General features: G+C 36.5%; 1 protein-coding gene across 8 annotated transcripts in view; it reads left to right on the top strand.

Annotated features, from left to right (window-relative positions):
* The window catches only part of LOC122564772 (histone-lysine N-methyltransferase EHMT1-like), a 144,565-nt gene extending 131,906 nt beyond the window's left edge, over positions 1 to 12,659 (top strand). For all 8 annotated transcript variants that reach the window (XM_043719980.2, XM_043719978.2, XM_087998492.1 and 5 more), the window contains 4 exons: positions 1,207 to 1,293; positions 5,662 to 5,740; positions 10,368 to 10,543; positions 11,892 to 12,659. In XM_043719980.2, the coding sequence (XP_043575915.1) occupies positions 1,207 to 1,293; positions 5,662 to 5,740; positions 10,368 to 10,543; positions 11,892 to 12,075 (526 nt within the window). In that variant the 3' untranslated portion in view covers positions 12,076 to 12,659. The remainder of the gene's footprint in view (positions 1 to 1,206; positions 1,294 to 5,661; positions 5,741 to 10,367; positions 10,544 to 11,891) is intronic.
* Positions 12,660 to 15,003: the final 2,344 nt, after the last annotated feature.

Raw genomic sequence — 15,003 nt, forward strand, 5'->3', positions numbered from 1 at the left:
TTAACATAAGTCCTGTGCAGTTATAGAAATGTTGTGTAGGTGCTGGTGTTGGACTGGGGTGGACAAACTTAAAAATTTCACAACACCAGGTAGCTGATGAAGGAGCAATGCTCCGAAAGTTAGTGCTTCCAAATAGACCTGTTGGACTATAACCTGGTGTTGTGAATTTTTTAACTCCATTATATAAAGGCATCCCTACTTCTGTGTTTGAATATTTGCAGTGTATACTGGAAAGCTGATTATGTTATTCATAAATGTGTGGCATGTCTTTGTGAGGCAGTCACGCTTCAGCAAAGAGCTCATTCACATTAAGATCAAATGGATTATTAAATTAAACTGTAAGGACAACTTTGTGTTGAAACAATGGTTTAACTTTTCAAGTTGTACAGATGTATCAGCCTATGTTTAAACAGTACAAAGCAGCACTTCTGTAACCAGTGCCTCTCATTTTTAGAAAATTACAATGACTTTGGTCATAATAAAATTGAACTGAGCTGTATGGTGTGACTACTATTATGCAATCTGAAGTGCTCTGCAACAAGCCACATTCTTTTTCAGCATTTGCGAAACAATATTAATTTCCCATTTTGTGACTGGCAGGAAAGAAAATGCTCGCTTTTCTTTCAAGTGTGTTCACATTTGGCTGTGCTTTGCCAAGATTCCTCAATTTCCCCATTCCATGAAGTTGCAATCAAAACAGCAATTTTAACATCCGTCTGTAATACATGATTCTGATAAAATTCTCATGCTTAAATAAGTTGTTTTTTGTAGTTATTTCTCATTTTATGATTAATTTCTCACAGTAATTTTACGTGTTGAAATTGGTTTCAACGTGGATTGTAATGAAACATTCAAGCACATAAATATCCCTTTTCAAACTACACACTTCGTGTAGCATCTGAAAAATAAGTTTTCCTTTGAAATGTAATGAGTAAAATTGATGGCCTTTGTTTACTGCAAAAAGTCTTACATTTATTAGTGTCTTATTACTTTCACAAAAAACAAATTACTTTGAAATGCATGACCTGTTGTATGTGCAACTGCAGTAGCTATTTTGCACACAGCAGGAGTTCACAAACAACATTGTGTTAAATAGCTGGCTAATCTGAAACATGGAAACTTTTCAAATCTTTCTGCCAAACTTTGCTTAAAATTGCACATTGTTTACAAATATTTTTCCTTATTCTGTTTTGTCCTCTTTTTCAGAGTTCGATTACAGATCTATCGTACAAACAGAATGGGATGGGGTGTTCGATCATTGCAGGACATTCCCAAGGGTCATTTTATCTGCGAGTAAGTATTGGACGTCTCTGGTTGCTGTTACGTATTAAGAATGCTTTATTTTTGGTGAATTTTCCTGTTTAAGTGAAAATAATTTCAATGCTATTACGTCAAAATGCTACATCTGTACTGTTTTTACTTACCTACTAACCTGTGGAAGTCATTGATGTTAGGTGAAGGTGATGTTCTAGCCATCCTAAGTCAAAACAATATGAGAAAGTGTATACAATGGTGCATAGTTGTTTGGTCCATGAAGCTCTTCTTCCATAGGTCAGGTGCATTGTCCTTTTTTTAAAAAAAACAGTACCTGAATTACGCTGTGCTGAAGGAAATGAAAGGTATAGGTATAACTTGCAGAAACGTAAGGCTGTGAAACATGTCTTACCCTAGATTAATTTACCAAAACTCCAGAATACCATTTTAAAGATTGCATTTTAAGTTTCTGACACTCAAGGTTCAAGTAAAATTAACCAAAACTGTCCTTATATTTTTGTTAGCTGTAATAGAAGTCTTATTGTGAGTTTATATTAGGGAAGACCTGTACGTAGCAACAGCCATTTAAATTCATTCAGCACTAACTTGTTTCTCTTTTACTTTCTGTGCTTATATTTGTATGATTTACTTGTGTGTTTTTGATGTTCAGTTTTCAATCTTGTACATTTTTGTGTAATCAGACTTTGACTTTGTTCCCTACTGTTGGCATGGTAAGTAAGTTTGCTGCCGTTTACTTTCAATAACTTTCCCTCACCTTTACTCGAGTGAGAGTGTGTTCACTTGAAATCCAAGCAGCATTTGATTGTGTGTGGCATCAAGGAGCCCGAGTAAAACTCTCCATTGATTGGAGATAGACTGGCACAAAAGAAGATGGCTCTGGTTATTAGCGGTCAGTCATCTCAGATGCAGGATATCTGAGTGTAATGTCCTAGGCCCAACCACCTTCAGTTGTTTCATCAATGACCTTCCCTCCATCAGGAGGACGGAAGTGGGATGTTTGCTGATGATTGCAGAGTGTTTAGCACCACTTGTGGTGACTCATACTGAAACTGCCCAAGTCTAAATCCAATAATACCTGGATAATATCCACATTTGGGCTGACAAGTGGGAAGTAACATATTTGCCACATAAGTGCTAGCAAATAATAATTTTGAACACGAGATTCTAACTATTGTCCCTTTGAATTTAATGGCATTCCCATCACTGAATTCCCCCACTGTCAATGTCCTAAGGGCTAGCATTGATCAGTAACTGAACTAGACTTAACCATGTGAGTAATGTAGTGACAAGAGCTGGTCAGAGGCTATGAAACATGTAGCGATTAATTCACCTCCTGACTCCAAGAGCTGCTAATCATTTATTTGGCAAATCTTAAAAGAGTTTTGGTGGAGTACTGTCCACTTTCCTGGATTAGTGCAGCTCCAACAAAGCTCAGGAAGCTTGGCCACCATCCAGAACAAAGCAGTCTGCTTGATCCATGACTACATACACAAACACTCATTCTCTCCCCAACCAATGCTCAGTTGGAGTAATGTATATCATCTACAAGATGCACTGCAGGTATTCACCAGAGTTCTTAAACAGTGCCTTCCAAACCTACAACCACTACCACCTAAAAGGATAATAGCAGCAGATGGATGGGACCGCCAGCACCACTGACAAGTTCCCCTCTGAGCCATTTGCCATTGTGACTTGCCTAGTGACCATTCCTTCACTGTCACTAGGTCAAAATTCTGGAACTCTTACCCAAGCAGCACTGTAAGAGTATTTAAACTTAATGGTGTGCAGCGGAATAAGGAGGTAGCTCATTGCCGTCTTTCTGAAGGGCAATCGGGAATGAGCAATAAATATTAGCTCAACGAGCAATGCCTACATTTCTTGAATAAAACAAAGTTTGTGATATGAACTAATTTTATTACTAATGAAGCTGAGACTTCAAACCTTTTTTAAAAAACAACAGTTCATAAGAATATTTCCATTGCGCATTAGAATTACTTAAATTGATGAGAGGAAAATAATGGGTAGTTGTATCTAGCCGAGGAGAAATTTACTTTGAGTTGTCAGACTTTTACCTTGATTGACCAGTTAATTGATGTCAGTAGGAATGAATAAAATTTTCAAGTTTGATTTTTCCATTGCACGTTTTCTTAGTATTGGGAAATTATTGGGAAATTTCTATGGAACATGGACAAAAGATGCTGCCATTATACTTAAAGCACATAGCTATGTTTGAAAACCATTTTGTTTTTGTAAATCTCAAAGTGGTCTGTAAAGTGCATTCTGTGTACCCCTTTTATAACATGATTTTGACCTATGGAATCAAATATCGTTCAGAAAATCCCAATCGTTTGTTATCTCTTTAGAGCCACTAATTTCTGATAGACTTACTCAAATGCTAATGTATTTTGAAACTTAACTTTATTTTGTAGCACAAACTTGTATTGAAGTGACAAGAAAGTAATATGTGTACATGGGAATTAGAACATGGGAACAGGCTATTAAGTCCAATTAATCTGTTTTGATATTTATCCTCATGCTTACAAATAGTTAAAATTACCAATATTTAGCCTGTTTATGTGTCCCTTCAACCTTTTTTTCTCTCTTTTCAAAGTAATCTTTATAACACAGAAGTTAATGTTTAATACCATTTATAGTGTCGCTCCACTATCACCTGATGAAGGAGCGACACTCCGAAAGCTAGTGTGCTTCCAATTTAACCTGTTGGACCATAACCTAATATTGTGTGATTTTTAACTTTGAGGATTAGTGTTTGTGTTCAGTTTTGTTTTTACAAGAATAAATATTGAGAAAATGAATATTCATGATTTGTACATCTGGAGATTTGCAAATTATAATGCTTTCGACATGTTGTCAGAGAAAGCTCAGTTGATTCCATTGCTTCTGTTTAGTTATTTTAAATTATATATTTATGCTATTCACTCACTATTATGTTCATGTTTTTCGTCATTGTAATAGAGGAAGAAGAAGCTCTTGTTGTTTATATAATAATTTTATTTATCATACAAATGTTCAATACGCATTTTTTCAATGTTTAAAAACAAGTGTGGACTCCAAAGTGCAGTTTTGAAGTGGTAAACAGAGTGGGACAGCAAGTTTTGAGAAGATTTGTAGCTCAGGTTGAGGTTCTTGATGTAGGTTTGCGCGCTGAGCTGGAAGGTTCATTTTCAGACATTTCATCCGGAGGCTGACTGATGATGCTACTACTTAGTATGGTGACGAAACATCTGAAAACGAACCTTCTAGCTCAGTGTGCAAACCTACATTCAGAGTGGGTCAGATTTGAAACCTGAGGCTGCAGAGAGGCCGTTACATGTCCACTGTTAACCTTTGTGGACTGGGAGTGTGGGTGGCTGCAGCATTTGGAGAATACCCCAAGACATTGTGGACTACAGTCTAAGGTTAAGGCTTGGAGAGGGAAATGTTGTGTTAAACTCACCTGTTATGACTTCTGTGTGGGGCATTGTTGCCTGATAGTTTCTGTTCGGTGCATAGGAGAATAGTAAAATATTTATCAGTGATGTACATTTGAGATTAGTACTAATGACATTAGGTACAAATGACTAGCTAATACATGCAATTAGAGGCATGGAATCTCTACAGCTGGGAAACAGGCCTTTCGGCTAATCAAGTTCACACTGACCTTCTGAAGAATATCCCACCCAGACCTATTCTATCCATCTAACCCTGCATTTTTCCCATGGCCAATCCACCTAACTTACATACCCCTGGACACTAGGGACAATTTAACATGGCCAGTCCATCTCACCTACACGTTTTTGGACTGTGGAAGGTAACCTGAGCACCTGGAAGAAATCTTTGCAGACACAGTGAATGTGCAAACTCCACACAGATGGTCACCCAATTAGTGCTCTCGCCACTCACCAGTGAAATTTTCATCTCGCTATTCAAAAACTAGTTACAGAATCAGATATTGCTTTCTCAATATTGAGAATTGCTTTTCTGCAGGTCTCACTATTTTCCCAAGTGACTGACCATTGCCTATGTGGTTCAGGGCTGGGAACATTCCTCCCTTTCTCCTGGTTTAATTACTTCGTAGCCTGCCTTGAGTTGCATTTCATTAATCTAGATTATCTTTCTTCAAATGTCAGAAGTAGAATCCATTTGAGAACATTCTCGGGTGTGTCCATCACCAATGTGTCTTTTAAGGTCTTCATTTGAAAGTACTGTTTTTCTGAGATATCAGTCCATCAGGAAATGAATGTGAAGCAGCATTGATGACCAGATATTGTAAGCGATTATACATTCCTTTAACCATTTTGCCTGAATTGTGTTTCACAGTAAAGTACCAGTATTAGTTTATCAGTGAAAACATTTTTTGTGAAACAATGCCTTTTCTTTGTCCAGATATGTTGGGGAACTTATAACTGATGCAGAGGCAGATGTCCGAGAAGATGACTCCTATCTTTTTGACCTCGATAATAAGGTACTTATTACTTTGTCAGAAGACCTGTGTCAGATCAGTGATTATTTCTGTGTTACAGCTGCATTGCATTATGGTTAACAAATCAGTTTATTTAAAGTTGACTCCCAAATCTTGAAGGTTTTCCATTTTTCAGTCAAGACAGTGAGCAAAAATAATTTGGATGATAAAACTGCATAATTGCAATTCACTTTAGCCTGATGCATTGTCATTACTTGTTCTAAATTTGTGTACTAAGTATAAATCAATTCATGGTAACAATAAGGATAGAAGAATTTTGGCAATATTCATTGTAGAATAAATGTTAGTGCAGAAATTACCATATTGAAAGGGCTGTAGTATTTAGACACAAGCTTTTAAATTTGTTGTCAGTCACTTAATCGTGAGTGTTTTCACGATACAATGCAATACCCATCCTGTCAAATAAATGATGAAGAAATTTTCTGGGAAAAAAAAGATGTATTTAATCAAATTGTTCCATTGCCTTGTGTAGACCCATCCTACAAATGTCAACACAATGTTATGCAGTTCGATAAATGATAGATATTGAAAATTATTACGATATGCAGTTGACATAATGTTGTGACAACAGGCCATAACATTTGGACATGTAATATTCTAATGTATTTTTTGATGTAGCAAAACAACGCATGGTAGTAATTACCTAAGTTAACACCTTTAGCAAGAACAAGGAAACTGTCATAGTAATATAGAACAATTCAGTAGTGTAAATGGAGTGTGGGTTATATTCATTTTTAGTCATGACCTGATCCATTTTGCTGATAGTTTATAAACAAATTCCAAACTAACATGTTGCATTCATTCCAAAGTCTAAGGAATCTTTTTATTATTTGATGTGCAAGTTTGTTTGCACAATTTTAAAAGAAATTGTAAGTGCTAAGTCTACTAATAATATCACCAAAATTAGTATCTCAATCTTTTTAATATCGCTATGTCTGATGAAATAACAGAATAGATCAATGAAGAAAAATTATGGATGTTATATATTTGGATTTTATGAAAGCATTTGACAAGATTCCTCATTTAAGATTTTTAAAAAAATTTAAGACAAATTTGGGGTAAAATTGGACAAAAATTTGGCTTAAGGGCAGAAAGCAGTGGATGATTGTTTTTTTGAACTGAAGGGTGATAGACAACATTGTTCCCTGAGAATCAGTGCTAGGACCACTGTGATTTTTTTGATATATATATATAAATATCTTGGATCTGGGAATATGGAATTTCAACATTTGCTGATAATGCAAATAATGGTAACTATGAGGCTATACCAACAATGGGATATAGTTAGGCTAGTACAATGGGCAGACAAATGGCAGACGGAATTGTAATACAAAAAAGTGTGAAGTGATGTATTTTGATAGACAGCTAGTGAGAGGCAATTTAGATTTAATGGCACAATTCTGTCGAGATTATTGAAGGTGGCAAAGCATATTAAGAGTGGTTACAAAACAAATGAAAATGACAGGAGAAACTGGTAGGACAATCAGTGACCTTTAAAGAAGAGACACTCCAAGTATAGGCAAGGTAGGATCAACAAGGATGATCAGTAAGATAGCCAGAAACAGCACTCCTTAACCGACAAAGCAAGGTGCATACACTTTATACAAATACATTAAATTAAGAGGACAGATGGATCTTGGGCTTCATAAATAGAAGCATTGAGTTTAAAAAAAGGTTATGCTGAACCATTCTAAAGCTCCTGTGAAGCCTCAACTAAACTACTGCAGCCATTTCTGGTCATTGTACTTCGGGAAAGATATGAAGTCCTTGAGAAAGTACAGAGGAGATTTGCCAGAATGTTTGTGAAGTAGGGGTTTTAGTTAGTTACAAGATTAGGTTGGAAAGGCTAGGTTTGTTCCCCTTGAAACAAATATGATTGAAAGGAAAAATGTGATAGAAGTGTACAAGAGTATGACAGGTTTAGATAAGGGAGACTCAGAAAATCTTTCCATTAGCAGATGGTATAGGGGCTAAAACAAAAAATGCTGGAAAAACTCAGCAGATCTGTCAGCATCTGTGAAGAGAAATCAAAGTTAATGTTTTGGGACGGGTGACTCTTCCTCAGAAAGGTCCTGTTTGACAAGGTATGAGGTCTAGTTACAGGGTGTTGCTGATTTAATATTTTAGGACATATCTTTAAACAGCAAGTGGTAATAACCAGGAACTTGCTACCCATGGAGCAGAATCAATGATATCAAAAGGGATTTGAATGACCATGTGAAGGAATACCCTTGTAGGACTACAGCGATCAAGCAGGGCAGTGGAACTGTCTGGATTAGTTTTTTAGGGCCCTGGCATGGACTTGATGAGCTGAATAGCCTCCCTATGCCATAAATCTGTCTGTCTGTCTGTCTCTTTGTTTGTCTGTCTGTCTGTCCCTCCCTCTGTCTGTCTGTTCCTCCCCTCCCTCTGTCGTGATAAGGGAAAGCGTAGTAGCTATGATTGTTTGAACTTCTTTGTTTTGGAATATACAAGCAATTAAAAGGAAAGGGTGTGGACAAACTTTTGGCTTATTTATGTTAAGTGTGTTACAATAAACAATGCATTTAATCAGCCATATGGCATTCATGTCTGTGATATCAATTTAATTTTTTGAGTGGTGCTGAATGATTTTGGAAGTTAAGTGCATTTCTGTTTATTACTAAAAAGGACTGTGTGAGAGACGTCATTCTAAAGCTTGCTGAACAGTTGACAAATGTTTTAAAGCATTAAAAATTTAAATTCTCAAAATGGCATTGAAATCAACCGTTTTTTCAAATTTAAAACCTTAGCATTTAAATTGAAGTTGACCAATGTTGTGTTCGTTATTCCTTGTAGATGTGCCAATTTGTAGCTACTGGTACTCTGATGAGAATGCAAAGAACCAATTAATAAAATGCATTTAAATCAAGCAATCTTTTTGCAATTTATGTGTTGATCCATTGAATAATGAGTAACCCTACTGTCTGAAACCAGAAAAATTATACTGATGGGCGAATTATGTAAGGTTTCTTCCATCCCCGCTTCCAAAACGTCGACACTCAAAATTTGTTCACTAAACATGTTATTGTAGATAAAAGATTGAAAGAAATTGAAGAGAAATTTTACAAATGGGATTAACACTTTCAGCAACCATCAAATTAAAATCGACCCGAAAATAAATTATTCTAAAAGGAAATAAGTGTATCTCTAGGACAATTTCAAATTTGAACAATAACCTTTCTAAAACTACAATTTTACAGGTATTCAGATTCTTTTTGAAAGTTAAAAATTTATGGTTGTAAAGATTGATTGTTACAGTTGATGTTTTGAATATTTTATAGTCCTGTTCACTGCAAATCAAAGTTGTCCAGTGTTTTCTAAGAAATCGTTATTTCTGCATCTGTGTTGTGTTTTAAAAAATAGGTTGAATGTTGGTTTGAATACAAGGCAGTGTAAGACTGAAATGTTAAAACATCTCTACAAATTGAGCTCACTGATCTGAAGTTGCTCGTTTTGCTAAAGGAACCCATCAGATGAATCGGTTGCCCATGTCTGTCCCTTGCAGCTTGTGTTATGTTGGATGATGTATTTCTTTCCTGTAGTTTTTGTCAGGAATGGCAGGTGTGTTTAAAGCATAAATACACTTAATTCTGGCTGATAATTTCTTTTTTCCCTATAGTTTTATCTTGGTTTCATATTAGTGATGTTTTAGCTTCAGTGTCATCCTGTTATTTTTTAACTAATCGCAAAGCGTGCTCATGAATTCGTCCATTCTAAGTTGAAGTCAATTGATTTTCACGAAAACAAGGAAATAAGCTTTAGAGAGAGAATGTGAGCCTGTCATGGTCACCTAACCAGGGTCCTGGCTGATTTCCCTAGTCCCCCATTGTCAGTTAGGATGTGGTGTCAGTAAGCTCCTTAATTGACCCTGATTTCTCTCCTGTTTGCAGTTCCAACCTCTTCCACAGGTGGCTAAAAATATAATTCCAGAGTCACGTCCAACCTTGCTTTCAACTTACTTGAAAAATCCAACTCTCTGTTTTGTTTGCTCTGATCATTCACTTCTATATTTGTGAGACAACTCAAATGTATTATTTCTTCATTTGATTACAAAAAATCCATCTTTCAGGATAACAACCTGATAGTGACTTTGGCACCTTCAGTTAGTCTTAATGAGGGGTGTGCTTCACAGTGGAATACCCAAATCGATAAACCAAGCTTTCCATTGAAAGTAAGCGCAAGGAACCATACAGCAATAAACAAATTATTCAATGCTTTATATCTTTTCAGCTCTTTGGAAGAAGTATTTGTTTATTCCCACTTCCTTGCTCCTTCTGTATAGCCTGCAAATCTATTCCTTTTAAATTATGCATTTAATTTCTTTCTTTTAAAGTTGCTATTAGATTTGCTTAAACAACCCTTTCAAGCAGTGCATTTCAGATCACATACAACTCACTGCATACACATTTTCTCCTCAGGAAACCTCTGGAATTTAAGATGCATGGGAATTTCCCCAATTCCCTGAAGTATCTCACATGGTGCATTCTAAGTATCATCTTTCTGAATATGGCGTAATTATATTTCCAGTCTTTTTGATTTGAGGGAAGAAGCAATCAAATCAATAATGTGGTTTTTGGTTCATTTTTAGGAAGGGGAGGTATACTGCATTGATGCTCGTTACTATGGAAATGTCAGCCGATTTATAAACCATCTGTGTGAGCCAAATCTGATTCCTGTGCGAGTTTTCATGTCACACCAAGATCTTCGTTTCCCAAGAATTGCATTCTTCAGCAGCAGAGATATCAAATCTGGCGAGGAACTGGGGTAAATATTAAATAAATTGATTTTCTTAACTAAGAGCTTGTTTTAATATTTTCAACAAAATGGATATCTTAGAAACCAACTGCAGTTCTTCACTGCAGCATAAATTAAGACCTTTGTAATTCAGGGATAAATTCCATCTTAAACTGTCTTGAAATGATTTTCTTTGTAAGCCAGATAGTGCACATTTTGGTTCAATTTGAAGTGTCATAGTGAAGCATTATAGGAGTTTGCTTTGATTTAATTTATTGTTGTCACATGTTCCAATATAAAGTGGAAAGTATTGTTTTGCATGATAATCCGCGAATGCTGAATATAGGGTTATAGCTGCAGAGAAGGTGCAAACGGAGGTCCGTTTTATAAGTCTGATAACAGTGGGAGGGAGGTTGTTCTTAACTCTGTTGGCATGTGTTTTCAAACAAATGTATCTTCTGCCTGATGGAAGTGTGTGGAAGAGAGTATAACTGGGGTGGGAGGGGGTCTTTGATTCTGTTGGCTGCTTTCCTGAGGCAGCGGGAAGTGTAGTCAGTGTCAGTGGAAAAAAGGCTGGTTTTTGTGATGGGATTGGGCTGCATTCACAACTCTCTAATATTTTGTCATCTTGGGCAGAGCGTTGCTGCACCAGGCTGTGATGCATCTAGATAAGATGCTTTCTATGGTGCATCTATAAAAATAACCTGAAGTCCAACTTACCTCATTTCAGGTTTGTGGATCAAGTTAGGGGGCATTCTTGGGATACTTTGTGGGTAATTTATTTAAAATGTTTCACTGGGTAGGCTGCATTTTCAAAATGGAACAATTTGTATCCTTCTCTATTACCTTCAATCATATTGCTGTAAACAAAATGCAGATAAATGGGCATCTGCAATAGAAAAGTGGTGTTCAATATATGTTTGGTGATGAATATCATGTTGTAGTTAGTCTGGAAAACAAAATAACAAACTTAGTTTGAACTGGTGCTCCCAATAAACCAACAAAAATCTTTATCTGAGCGGGCAGAAGTTGACTGTATTATCGCAATCTCTATGATGTCTGAGTAGTCAGTTGAGGATGGGATGGGGAAAGCTCTCTGCTAGTAAGTTTTATTTAAGGCAAAGTTGTGTTATTATTTAAGTAATTTATGCTGTAAATAAGGTAAACCAATGATGTGCATACCCCTGCATTATATTCCTATTACTCTGTGTTTTTACATTGATTAATCGAAATATTTGATCAACTGGTATACTCCTAATCCCATAGGCATTGGTTAGTAAAATGTTTGCTCTACTTAGAGGCAGAAGTGTCTTGCTTTACAGTAACCATTCACTTTTCTAAGGGGCATTCCTAATAGCTTACTGTATTTATTTCTTAGATTTGATTATGGAGACAGGTTCTGGGACATCAAGAGTAAATATTTCACCTGTCAGTGTGGTTCAGAGAAGTGCAAGCATTCAGCTGCTGCCATTGCTCAACGACAAGCTACAGTGTCTCAACTAGAAGCACAACAAAATGGACTCCCAGACACCAGCTCAGCCACATCTGCCAATGTTTCTTGACATGCTAATTCAACCTGGACCACATTGAGCTGAATTGAGAGAAATAGCTCTGCTTGTGTGAACAGAGTCTTGAGCACTAGCTCAGCTGTACTGATGAAATTCTTCCTGCGAATTGTCTGTCTAGATATTGACAATAGGACATTTAATAAATTGAACTTTTGTTATAGTGAGGGCCAACAGTTATGGTGCTGATTATTGTGAGAGTTTACACCCAAGTAAAACTCACCTCAAGATTGTATAAAGGAACAACCTGTTTTTAACATGAATTCAAGTAAATTTTTTTACATGTAGTAGTATTAGTAATAGTAAAGTAGTACAAGTTTGTCACTATGAATTTACCATCTGCTGTTGATGCGTGATGGTTGGACATTAAAAATACCATTTTGCATAAACTTTTTCAAGGTCCTTTAGTGCAGGTCAGTTTTTTTTTGTGCAAGTACTTAAAGAACTTTACAGAGACATTACTGTTTGCATTCATTATAATTTTTAATGGTTTTAAGGGCATTTATGCTTGATCCATTAGTGTTCTGAATTTGTATGCAAATCTTGCTGAAATGTTATAAATAAAAACAGTTCGTAATAGATTTGCAAAGTGTGCAAATGCTTATTTTAAACTGATGTGATTACATTACTTTACAGACTAATGAAAACAACATTAATGCCTAATTACAGAGTAATTCCTGATGAAGGCTTTTGCCCGAAACATCGATTTTACTGCTCCTCGGATGCTGCCTGAACTGCTGTGCTCTTCCAGCACCACTATTCCAGAATCTGGTTTCCAGCATCTGCAGTCATTGTTTTTACCTAATTACAGAGTAGTTCAATTTATGACAAGTCTGTGTAAAATATTAATGAAGAATGTGATAAAGTGACACAAACAAGACATGGAATGATGGCACTTAAATGTATGGCAAAGGATTTTTTCATTTGGATGCTGTAGCAAGTTTAAAACTATTTTTAAAGGTACATTTCTGCCAAATGTGAAATTTATTAAACTAAAGTAGTCGACCAGTGATCATCAGGCATGCAGAAGAATACATTTGATCTGTTCAGCTGATCACTTTGATATTGGTTCGAGAGAAGTGTCTCTATTTATCAGTCAGACTAAAGACATTTTAAAATTACTTGCAATCAGCGTGCCATTCCAGATTCTTGGCAAACTTAGTTACCATTGAATACTCCGATCATATGGCTAGCTAGTCCAAAAACAGCAAGGCTTCTTCATTGGATGCTCTTGAATCCGCTACTTGACCTACTAGATGATCAGTATTTTAGGGGAATTCACCACTTGCAAGGTTTCTTCCGATTAATTTACTCCCTGACGTCCCCAGAGCATTAGCCTAGGCCTTTGAACGTCCGGTGACAATATCGCTATCCCACCATTTCCATGACACAATTTAGCACATTTTGCCTATTGTTGGAGTTAGATTCATGTCTATGGCACTTTGGCTCCAACAAATACGTTTTCAAAAAGCTTCTAATTGTGTATAATTCCTTAATGAAACTAGAAGCAAGTATTTTCGTCTACAAAAGTAATCAATTGAATGAAGTATGTGCTTTGCCAAAATGAAGTTTGTTTCAAGAACTAACCAATAAAATGAACCATTCCTCTACCCGTCACCAAATTGGACAAAACCCAGAAAATTATAAATCTTGAGACATTGTGTATTTCATCAAATAGTCTTCCACTAACCACTGACAAGTTGTCTCACTGTTCCAATGTGTCCTTGGAAAAAAGGCTTGCATGATGGCTTACCCAGAATCCTGTCAACTTATAATCTAAAATATCTTAACCAAGCTGATTTTCCAATACAATTTTGGGCGGCACGGTGGCACAGTGGTTAGCACTGCTGCCTCACAGCGCCAGAGACCCGGGTTCAATTCCCGCCTCAGGCGACTGACTGTGTGGAGGTTGCACGTTCTCCCCGTGTCTGCGTGGGTTTCCTCCGGGTGCTCCGGTTTCCTCCCACAGTCCAAAGATGTGCAGGTCAGGTTAATTGGCCATGCTAAATTGCCCGTAGTGTTAGGTAAGGGGTAAATGCAGGGGTATGGGTGGGTTACGCTTCGGCGGGTCGGTGTGGACTTGTTGGGCCGAAGGGCCTGTTTCCACACTGTAAAGTAATCTAATCTAATCTAATTGACTGAGGAAATTCAAACACAAGTGACTTACACTCATTCTTGAAATAGGCTTGAATTGTTTTGATATTTTGCAATGCACCCTGAAAATCTTTGCCTAAATTCTCCATCAGTTTTGTTCTGTTTGAGATGTGAATCTTTCATTGTACAATGGACAATTTAAAAAAAAAACTCTCATCATAATCAACTTTGTTCATTTGATCCAAGTATGGTATAAATTGAGTATATAAAGAATGGAATGCAGTTCCAGAGTGGTGTAATTCCATCAATAAATAGCCAATGTCTGTAAGGAATTGCAGACATCTTTATTCACTGCAATTCTGCTGTTATTACTCTTCTAGTTGCTGATATCTATCCAGTCCTTCTCTGACCTACCCTGTTCTTTCCCGATGTTTCACCTTCATTATCTTGTAATTGCATTGTTTCAAAACATTCTTAATTTTCAATGAAAAGTTTTGTGAAATTTCAGTTTAAAGCCCTTAAAATTGGTTCTTAAACATTGAGAGCTTATTCGATGACAGTTCCTTTGGAGAGCATTCAAACCACCCTTTTGTGTCCAAGGAAAATAATCTTGTTTATATTGATTAGGTTATAAAATTGCTATTGGTAGAATCAGCAGTGCTATACAGACACATGACTGAACAATGCTAGAATTAACCAATCAAATTGGTGAAGAGAACGTTAACTTCTATCCAGATGTTGGCGACAATTAACATTACACAATTTGACAAACTCAGTGTCCAATGTCCAGCATAGCTCTTTGGATCAGACAAAAGTCTGTCATCCTGTCAC

Source organism: Chiloscyllium plagiosum, unplaced genomic scaffold (genome assembly GCF_037043375.1).
Source record: "Chiloscyllium plagiosum isolate Xiang-an unplaced genomic scaffold, Cpla_swu_hap1 HiC_scaffold_21, whole genome shotgun sequence".
In the NCBI taxonomy this organism is placed as follows: domain Eukaryota; kingdom Metazoa; phylum Chordata; class Chondrichthyes; order Orectolobiformes; family Hemiscylliidae; genus Chiloscyllium; species Chiloscyllium plagiosum.